The sequence below is a fragment of the Falco peregrinus genome, chromosome 6, assembly GCF_023634155.1.
Source record: "Falco peregrinus isolate bFalPer1 chromosome 6, bFalPer1.pri, whole genome shotgun sequence".
Taxonomy (NCBI): domain Eukaryota; kingdom Metazoa; phylum Chordata; class Aves; order Falconiformes; family Falconidae; genus Falco; species Falco peregrinus.
In genome coordinates, this window is record NC_073726.1 from 75,896,157 (window position 1) to 75,907,157 (window position 11,001).

Below are 11,001 nucleotides of genomic sequence, written 5' to 3' on the forward strand. Positions count from 1 at the left end.
TGCTCCTGGTTTTCACAGTGTATTCATCTTTGGATGCAGGTCAAATCCTCAGTTGTGCGGAAATCTGTCGGTATGGCTGCTGGCTGGATAAAAGAGCTTTGACAACCAGACCTCTATCTGCTTCTACGTTCTTGGTTCCATCAGTATATGTGAAAGCACAATTTAATTTAATTTCCAACAGCAGGAATCTCTTTTATTCTATCCTTGTCCTGGATTCTCCTATTTTATACATATATTTATTTATTTTCCTAGGGACACTGCACAATCTGTGAAAGAAAAGTTTGGAAAGAAACTCTACAATGCCCTGCTAAAGTGAGTACATAAGTTACTTGCTCTACCTTGCAGATCTATGTATTCAGCTCTCTTACCCGTGGTAATTCTGTGATTCTACTCTTTTTGTACAAAATTTGGCATTTATAGGAAGGGCACAGGAGAAGGTAATGGAACCCTCTGTTCCATATACAGGTTACTTGATCAACAGGCAAATCGAAGGAGAAAAATTTAAAAATATTAACACCCCATTGTGGAAAGAGTCTTAAGAGACATTGAGGATGTCTAAGTAATACAAAGGCTTACTCGCTGTCAAAAACAAGCTGGGTCAGCCTAAAAAAAACATGAGAGAAATAAGTATTAGTGGCTTAGTCATGTCCTTTCTAAAGACAGTTGGAAGTGAATGACCCAAAGCACAGATTAGATGACTGGAACTTCAGCAAAACCAAGCTATGGCTGACAAATAGAAAAAAAGAATTCTTTAGCTTTTTTGGAAGCTGATTGGAAAGTCGGCAAGTGTATGGGAGAACAAAATGTAGGGAATATAGAAGGCTCATGAAACAAAGGAAAGATTCATGTTGACATCAGCAGGCCTCAGATCAGACCTTGTTTGCTGTTTCTTAATTTTCTTTATACAGCTATTTGGTAAAATAGGTTCTGTGTTGCCTCCACAGAGGAGAAATTCCAGACCTGAACAAGATTCTTGACCGAGATGATATGACCATTATGAAAAGAGCCATCTTTTCAACTCAGGTCAGAAAATTTATTGTTTACACAAATATCTAGTATAAATGATAAACATGACTGTGTACAAGGATTGTGTATGACAGATAGCAATATGCATGCATTGAAATGAAGTTTTCAGCAAATATGCTTCTCATCAGTAGCATTTAAAGATCACCTGTGACTGTTTCTAATGAGAGTACAACCCAAACTAATTCTTCTGAGGAATTCACGAATATTCCTCCAGTTACATGCAGGACACCAAAATTCCTAATTCTTTTCTTCTTCATTAAGTGTGAACTTTGCATTGTTCCTGAAGCCTGGATTCTTCCATTTTTATTAGATACGCAAACCCAATCTCTTAAGAGACATAATGTATTGTCTAAAAACCTTTAAAATTAAATGGTAGACCTTTCTAAAAGGTAGTACAAATACATGTATTTTGAGGTAAGTGAAACAAGTCCTGTGACAGATTTTATGGTCTCGTTTATGGCCTTGGTTATACAGAAGACAATATTATATGATTGCAACTTTCTTCTTACCTTAAATTGAAAGGGTAAAAACCTATTTGCATTGATAACAAAATCTCCTGCTGTCTTCCACTAACTTTGGAAAATGGTAACAGGACTTTTTTGCAATGGTTTTGTCTGGCTTCTGGATTGTCTTTTCTCTCTTTAGCGACACTGTCTGCCCCCAGTGACCACCCACAACATGATTGACGATGGCAATGATCCAATCCTCAACACCATCCGACGCATTGGCCTTTTCAATAACCGGACAGACAGAGTAAAGGTACGTTCTGTCATTTTCATTTTAGATATAAAATGGAATTTCTTTAAACAGTCTCACTCTGGATCATTATCATGGGGAATGCAGTCAACTTCTTGATAAGGAAGTATTTTACTAATGTAGTATACTGATAGACCTCCCGCTTCCTTAGTTTCCAGGAATAACAAGTAGTCACTTCACAGATATCCTCAGTTGACGTTTAACCAAATTAGAAATCTGATGTTAGGGATTTGTTTTCATTGCTGCCTCCTGTACTGAATGAGGAGCTACTACTCCTGAAATTCAGAAAGTGCCACACGTCATTTACACCCAGATGTAAAACTCTGTAATAGATTCATTTGCTTAAAACTGGAGGTCAGAGTTCGAGCACAGACATTTCTGGAGTATTGGTTTGTCTCTTAAGAACAGCACCCTGACGCTTAGTGTTTGCTGTAGAAGGTAACCAGGGCTTTGTTCCTGAGCAGAAATACTTCCCATTCCTGCTGTGGTCTTGTTTACATAACTGTTGAAGCTCGATGCATGTAAATAAATCCTTTCCTGACTTCCATGTCTATCTTGCCCGACAACAGAAATTATCATCTCCTGCTTTCATAAGTGTGCCAAAGTCTGTTTTGGTCTGGGAATGTCCGACATTCTCTTCGCTAACTATGACTATCTCATCATCTATCTATTCAAAGTAGAACCTAAAATTGCATTTTTTTCTGTTCCAAACATTTTTAACGTCAGATCCATAGTATCTCTTACAATGACATATCATTTGTTCCCAGTGTTTCGGTTTTTAAACCCATGGCAATAACTGAGTAGACATTTTCCTCAACTTCCTAGTTGCTTCTTCCTGGCTTAACGCATTCTCTGCCAAGTGTGGGTCTCCAATGAGCTCTGAGAGCATTATATGGTAATAATAAACTTGATGTAACAAAAGTAGGGTGGAAGGATGCACTGTATATAAATGTAATGAAAAAGTCTTCAGAACTAACTGCTTGAATTCATGAGAAAGCAGATAGCATATAAACACTGCACACACTTCTTCCTGCTTCTCAGTAGACTTGATTGGCTACGTATATGTCAAGTTTGTACAAACCTGTCATTACCACTGGAAAAATACCTCCTGCATGAACAGGCTTAATACTAAATGAGCTGAATGTCATGGACAAAATTTCTGTAAACTTCAAATGGAAAGCAATTTTGAGAGATGTATGCTATATCCATTCAGACACCGTTGGCATGTGAAAAACAGCCTCAGCAATGCCAATGGAAAATCTTATTTGATTCACTGGAGTCAAATAAGCTTGCATAATGAGTTTACAGACCACTTACTGGTTGAATGCATTCATGTGTTGATTTACTCAAGTGAGTAGCATGACTATATTATTAAGAAAGGATAAAAGCATATCCTTGACATGGAATAATGGCTGCAGTAGGTTTATGTGGGGAAAAAGCCCAGAGAAGGTTAAACCCTTTCCTCATGCTTCTCCCTCCCAAAACTGACTGGACAGCATGTACAAGGCATTTCTCTCCTTAGTAGAGGAATGTAAGTCAGTGACCTCAAGCCCTGCAGAGACGTGCAGATAAACTAGCCTGGGTCCTGAAAGCAGGACATTAGCCCAATAAGCTTTGTCTTCCAGCAAGGTTAGTTAGCCTAGGCAGAGGATCATAGAATCAGAATGGCTTGGGTTGGAAGGGACCTTAAAGATCACCTAGTTCCAACCCCCTGCCATGGGCAGGGACACCTTCCACTAGACCAGGTCACTCGGAGCCCCATCCAGCCTGGCCTTGAACACTTCCAGGGATGGGGCATCCACAGCTTCTCTGGGCAACGTGTTATAGTGCTTCACCACCCTCACAGTAAAGAATTTCTTCTTAATATCTAATCTAAATCTACACTCTTCCAGCTTAAAACCATTACCCCTTGTCCTGTCACTACAGGTCCTTGTAAAAAGTCCATCTCCAGTTTTCCTGTAGGCCTTGTTTAGAACCTGGAAGACTGCTGTAAGGTCTCCCTGAAGCTTTCTTTTCTCTAGGCTGAACAACCCCAACTCTCTCAGCCTGTCTTCATAGGGGAGCTGCTCCAGCCTTCTGATCATCTTCATGGCCCTCTTCTGGACTCACTCCAAGAGGTCCATGTCCTTTTTATCTTAGGGGCCCCAGAGGTGAATACAGCACTGCAGGTGGGATCTCACCAGAGTGGAGTAGAGGGGGAGAATCACCTCCCTCAACCCGCTGGCCACGCTTCTTTTGATGCAGCCCAGGATTTGGTTGGCTTTCTGGGCTGCAAGTGCGCATTGCCAGGCCATGTTGAGCTTTTTTTCCACCAGCATCCCAAAGCCTCCTCCTCAGGGCTGTTCTCAATCCATTCTGTGCTCAGCCTGTATTGATACTAGGAGAGGTTCTGACCCAGGTGCAGAGCTTTGCACTTGGCCTTGTTGAACTTGATGAGGTTCGCTCAGGCCCATGGGGCTATAATATGCCTGGTTTAATAATCCTTTCACTTCTTGAAAGAACCATAAGCATTCCTGTATTTCAGTTGGATGCTGTGAAGCTCAGAAGTGCTGTATCCTCCTGAGGCCTCCTCTTGAACAAGGCATCCCAATACTCTGTACCTTGGCACAACAGTCCAAGAGAATCAAATTAAGTATTGCTAAATGCCACGGCCTTAAGCATAATTCTCAGTGCTCATTGTCTTCCTTGATCAACAAGGATAAAGCTCAAGAACTGTCCAGAAAAAGGGTTCGTTATCAGTACTGTTTCCAGGACAAGACTACACAGGGAAGATATGTTTCAGTGTGGGAAGTCAATTAAGTAACAGATGGGCAAAGGAGGTGTTGTCCAGATACTTAGGAAAAGACCAGAGTGAAGAAATTGCTTGAGCTAATTGATAGTTAAAATGTATTGAAGATGGTTTTCTTTCACCTCTAATATAAGTTTTGAATATCCAGGTGATCCTACATCCAGAGTTTCTTTCTTCAACAAGCCCGTTGCTGCCCTTGGACTATGAGGATTTTGTTAGAGGCTGCCACCTTGGTGTATTTCCATCGTACTACGAACCCTGGGGTTACACTCCAGGTAGGCAATCTGTATTCATCTTTCAATACTAGGTGAAGTATACCCATTCTGTTGATGCAGAATAGCTTTGCAGCCAGTTTCTTCTGGAGTGCTGAAAAAACTCTTTTGACTCTGTTTCCTCTGCAGTGCAAAGGTCTTACTGCTGGCAAAATTTGGGGGCAAGGTGGTATAAAATGGCATCTACTGACTGACAACTACTCACATTTGTCCCTGCGCTGGACCCTTTCCCATACTAACATGTAATCTTTTGATTTTATGTGGCTTTAGAACAAAAAGTCATTTTTTAGACTTCATTCTTAACTTGATTCAAGGATTTGAAAAGAAGATTTAGAGGAATGTGCATATTGAAAAAAGTAGGGCAAGAAACCTGATGCTACCAGTTGACATAATTCAATGGATTTAATTCCAGATAACAATTAAGTTTGATAGAATTATGTAACACCATATCAAAGATATTTTCCACAACTACATGCAGTGGTAGAGAATTTCACAGAATTGAATGAAAATTTCTAAAAATACAGACAGCATATAGTTTCTGACTTAAAAAATTTGGGCCAGATTTACAAAACACATTTAACACCTGATGAAATCAGTGCAAACTATGAACTTGGATACATATGAAGATCAAAGCCTAGGTGCCTGGGGTTTTTGTGTCCTCCAAAATACCTTCTGTAGTCTCGACACACATCTGAAAGTTGGAGTGCCCCTCTAAAGAGCATTTGTTGGGTTCTCTGTTTCAACACTGGACTCCCAGAAAATTTGCAGTTTAGCTGCTGGGAGTCACAAATATATGTTATTACAAACAATGTGAAATTTTCTCTTTAAAACTTCTTTTTCTTTCTTTCTTCTTTTTCTCCAAATCCACAGCAAAGCGTAATAGTTTTCACTTGACATTTTCAGAGCAGCCCTAGTGTTATGGGACCTTCTGTCTGCCTGTTTCTTTTTCGTTTTTTCTCTCAAGGTGAAACTATTCAAAGCATATTGCCCTGAAAGGCTTTTTGTCTGTTTCTTTTGGCAGCTGAATGTACTGTGATGGGCATTCCCAGTGTAACCACAAACCTTTCTGGATTCGGCTGTTTCATGCAGGAACATGTTGCTGACCCAGCGGCTTATGGTAAAATTTTTAACACCCTATCAACATACCGCCTCTGAGTTGGGAAAGCAAAAAGCACAGCAACAATGCTGTTGCTGCTCAATTTCATGCTTTAACTAGTGCAGTGTAGTTCATTGGGGCAATATAATCAGAGTTCTGAATATTTCATTATGTTGAACAAGCTGCTCAAGCTTTCTCCAGGTTCTCTCATTTTTTGTCTCCCTTTAACCTTTTGTCTGGCTTATCTTTCCAAACTCAGCACTCCTCATACCAGTCTAGAGTCTCCCAGCACTTCCCTTTAATGCCTCTGGTTACACTCTGAGCCCTTCCAAAGAAGCAGTGAAAATCTGCTTCTCTTTGAATAGTCCGAGAAGGATGTACTGGGACTTTGAGGCCAGTGAACTTGCCCACACCAAAGAATAAATTATCATGTAGTCTAAAAAATAAACCTGTGAAAATAAAAGGAATCTACTTACAAATAAGAACTTGTTCATAAATGTTTAGAAATAGTTTGTGATTGGAATGTGATGAGGGGGAAGGTAGCCAACTCCTGGTGTCTCAAGACAATATTGAAAATGTGCCCAAACTAAGGCCTCTTTCTAAGTACCTTGGCTTGTCTGCACCATCAGGCAGTGGAAGCTCCAGACTGGTACCCACTATGCCCTGACCCAGGGGCAGGGGTAGAGCTGGTTGCAAAATATAGCTACACCTGCCTGGGTAGATATCTCATTGAGAACCTTCAGAAAGGTCACAGACCAAGAGTATAGCTCACCTGCTCTTCTCTGCCAAAACATAGATGTGAGCGTTGACATAAATTGCTGTACATTTCCTAGGGGACAACAAGCACTTCAGTTAAGGTAGTTTTGTGTCTGTCTTGTCCATTAAGATAGCTGAGGTCTACTGCCTTATTCTTCCCAACACACTGGTGTAAAGAAGGTGCAAGAATAAAGTATTGGTCTCCACAAACTACATAGAGGCAAATTTTACCTTGGCGCTCTCTCTGCCAGGATTGTATATTGACTAATGTATACAAGATAGCTATCTCTATGGAAACACTTATATTTCTACAGAAAATACAACCTCCCCTTTACAAGCTAATTCTGACCATCTACATTTATAAATTCTATTGCAAACTATGAAAGCACTAGTTGGTTTTTTAAGCAGTCAGTAATCATGGGAGATAAAAATGATATGTCTTTATCCAGAAACTCTTGAATCCTTTTGGACATAGTGATGGACTTGGCAGTCCTGGGTTAATGGTTGGATTAATAATCTCAAAGGTCTTTTCCAACCTAAATGATTCTATGATTCTATAGTTACACAACAACAACAAAGATTCCAAATTTTGAATAATTTGCTGAATTTAATCCTGAAAAGTAAAGAAAATTAAAATAAAAAATACACATTTCTCTGCAGGTTTTCATTCCATCAGAATGTTGAGGAATATTCCAGATATAACTGTCTTCTAACACTAAAAAGAACATATAATACATGTAATGTTTGTAAGACTATGTGACAGAAAGTAGGATGGAAATGTAAGAGGTCAGATACCATTTTCAGTTTTACTCATCTTTGCCTTTTTTTGTGTCCTTCAGGCATCTACATAGTTGACAGAAGGTTCCGCTCACCTGATGAATCATGCAACCAGCTGACTCAGTTCCTGTATGGGTTTTGTCAGCAGTCCCGTCGCCAGAGGATCATCCAAAGAAACCGAACTGAGAGGCTCTCAGATCTGTTGGACTGGAGATACTTAGGCAGGGTGTGTGAAACTATGTAACAGAAGTATTAAAAATTCCAGACACAGACACATAGATCTCTCTAGCAGTCTTCGGCATCATGCTACAATGCAAGGAGACATCATTGTTCTGAAAAGGCAAAGCCTGCCCTTATGTTTCAGTGTAATGCTTCCATTCTCCAGTGGTAAGGAGAGACGTGATTTAACTGAATAGGTTAGAGCAGAAGCCAGTCACATTGAGGTCTTTGTGCTCCCGGTGCTGAAGACAATGTGAAAAGCTTGTGTCTCTGACAACGCTGGCAACCCTACACTAAGTACAATTTGTGCTCCAAAGTCATCTGGACTCTTTCAAAAATCCTACCTGTTCTTCCTAAAATGCTCCCTGGCCTTGTGGGTCCTCAACACTTCTAAAGTACCTCTGTGCCTTAAAGGCAAACCAGTATTTTTAATTTGACATAGAAAAAACTGCAGTACTGTCTACTAAGAAGCCAATTGCAAGGCAGTATTCTCAGGTCCACAGGAGCAAAGAAGTGGATGCACGTGTATCAGTTTTGTAGCTATTTTGGACCTTGTCCTGCCCTGATACCTGTGTGTGAACCTTTCTGTTTATACAGTTCCCAACACAGCAAAAGACCCTGACACGACAAGCTGCTTTTTCCACGCATGTGATGCAGACTCATGAATATAGTGGATCCGTAAATATTTTTGCCAAATCCTTAAATACCAGGCTTCAGTAAACTCATAAATATTACTTCTCTGTAACTGTTACACATGCTTCCTATGCAAGGATGAGTCCAAAGTTTATGTGTGTTATTTCACATGCACACTGAAAGGTGTACATTTTCCTCGTTAAAAAAGAGCCAATTCTATCTTGAGAGATAAAGAATACCTGCCTCTTAGTAAGAGCAACACAGACTGAGACAAGTGCTGGCTTCCATCTTAATACATCTTAGTCTTACAGAAACCTTATTCAGCTTCTGTTCCAGACTCTGCTTCAGTATGAATCTAACATGAATGGTGCGCTACTTCACTGCAATGTGTGTGTTACAAGCAGTGATATCAATTGGATGCTTAACTGAAAACATGTTTAGCTTTTGTTCAGCGTCATCTTTTAGAAGATACTAATTTTATGTTCTTTTTTTTTTTTCTTTCTTAAATCTACCCAAGACTTACTTGACTTGTAAAGGCTTCTGTTTTATGTTGCAGTATTACATGCATGCCAGACACTTGGCCCTCAGCAGAACATTCCCAGATAAATTTGAGATGGAACCAAGTGCTCCACCAAAGGTACAGTCGAATTTTGGAGATGAGTTCATCTGCATTTTAGCTACTGTATGGAGGGGGAGGTGGGGGCGTGTGGGGTGGAAGAGGAGGGAGGGGGAGAGAGGGAGGGGGGGAGAGAGAGAGAGAATGTCTGTTTGTCTGTCTCAGAAAGAGAGAAAAGACAGCAAGTTTTCTTTTAACTGAAGGGAAGTAGGAACTTACAGTTACAAGCTCAACAATTTGTAAACCCTAGCCCCACTCAGGAGCTGTAATGGTATTAGATGCAAACACCAGGGGTACCGGGTGCAATGCAGGAACAGTTCTTCAGGTGACTTAGAGTGGCCTGGGTGGAACTATGGCACTTTAGACCAGCTGAGGAACTGGCCCTTGAAATTCCTGTTAGAAGAGTGGAAGCTTCTAATTCTGCTTCTGATAAATGCCATGGAGACGTTCTGCACAAACCAAATCGAATGGGACCTGAGAAAAGGATGTTCTAGGGAAAGCAAGGCAATGTATTGCCTTCATCTAAACATGGTATGTGAGGATGAGGCTATGGCTGGAACTGCAAGGGTTCAGTTGAAAGGCACACCTTTAAACAGTTCTTGCATAGTTTATATTAGCACCAATTTGAGAAGGGAGGCTGCTCATATCCAATGTAAGAGCAATGTTAGTTGAAACCAAACCTCCAGACACCTCCAGAGAGCAACTTATTTATTTTTAAATAAGGAGGAGATAAGGATGCTCAGACCAAACCCCCTTGCTTGCTTCTGGTTTTTAGACACTGACGTTATAACTAGAAAACCTCTGTATTTCAATAAGCATATTCTGAGTACAGAATACAGAAGGATTTTGTGTTGTGTCAGCAGTTTTAAGGCTCAATAAATATATTTTACAAAAGGCAGTGCTGGAAGGGCAGCATATTGTTTATGGCAGAGACTAAAGATCACTGCCATATAAGTGTGTACTTACTGGCAGAGAAGGACTGAGGGGATCTGGGTTCAGGAGAGTTTAATTTTAGAGTGCAGAACAGGTCTAGCTTACATCCCACTGTTGGTTTCCTTTGAAGTGTTGATAGCCTTACATTGCTGTATACAACCAATTGAGGAGAACCGCAATAATACATACAACTTGCTTCTCTCTTTGCCAGACGGAAGGTTTCAGGTACCCCAGGCCTTCATCGGTGCCACCATCACCTTCTGTCTCTCAACATTCCAGCCCTCACCACAGTGAAGATGAAGATGAGGATGAAAGATATGATGAGGATGAGGAAGCTGAAAGGGATAGGCAAAACATAAAGTCTCCCTTTTCTCTTGGAGTATTGCCACAAGGAAAAAAGAAGCAGCATGGAGAATACAGGAACTGAATTCATTGCTCTGACCCTGGCAGGGTCTCTCCATCCATTCAACAGTTTCTCCTGTAGGCTTGGCAAGCTTTGTGTTAAGGACAGTGAGATATAATTAGGGGAATCTTAAATGTTACTTGAGCTACACTGTTGGAAAGCCTAATATTATTCCACCTTGAAAGTAGTTTAAATGACAATTTTTCTGTGTCTCTTTGAGGTAGAAGAGATTTCTCAAGCTTAATAAACCTAGAGAATGTGACAGTCCTCTCAGGACCTTATACAAACTGCAAAGCATACCTTTCTCTACATAATTATCTATATTAATCATAATCTATGCTGATAGGTCCATTATGGGTGCCCCACATTAATTCCTGCTTCCTTTATGTTTCTCTTTTCGCCTCCTAAACTAACATGAACTTTAAGCCAGAGCTCAAAAAATTTAGGGAAACAGAAGTGTTACATTGGGGAAGCCTTGGCAGGGTTGAAAAAGATACACTGAAAAGAAAATGGTCTTTCTATTTCCTTATGCTGTTTATTGTAAGCTTACATCATTTAAAATTTTTTTTGCAATACACAGAAGTGTCTTGATCCAGTGATGAAACATCCTGCTTGTGGAACAATATAAAGTCTTATGTAGTGGGCATTTGAATTTGAGAGACAAATTAAGTCATTTTTCTAAAGACATTTAGACCCACAATAAACAGCAGACCATTTATTTTCTGA

The 11,001-nt window shown here is 40.2% G+C and overlaps 1 protein-coding gene across 3 annotated transcripts in view; it reads left to right on the forward strand.

Annotated features, from left to right (window-relative positions):
• The window catches only part of GYS2 (glycogen synthase 2), a 47,451-nt gene extending 36,450 nt beyond the window's left edge, over nucleotides 1–11,001 (forward strand). For all 3 annotated transcript variants that reach the window (XM_027790457.2, XM_005240111.3, XM_027790458.2), the window contains exons 9-16: nucleotides 253–312; nucleotides 945–1,023; nucleotides 1,672–1,785; nucleotides 4,719–4,845; nucleotides 5,864–5,959; nucleotides 7,534–7,697; nucleotides 8,880–8,960; nucleotides 10,084–11,001. In XM_027790457.2, coding sequence (XP_027646258.2) covers nucleotides 253–312; nucleotides 945–1,023; nucleotides 1,672–1,785; nucleotides 4,719–4,845; nucleotides 5,864–5,959; nucleotides 7,534–7,697; nucleotides 8,880–8,960; nucleotides 10,084–10,299 — 937 coding nt within the window. In that variant the 3' untranslated portion in view covers nucleotides 10,300–11,001. The remainder of the gene's footprint in view (nucleotides 1–252; nucleotides 313–944; nucleotides 1,024–1,671; nucleotides 1,786–4,718; nucleotides 4,846–5,863; nucleotides 5,960–7,533; nucleotides 7,698–8,879; nucleotides 8,961–10,083) is intronic.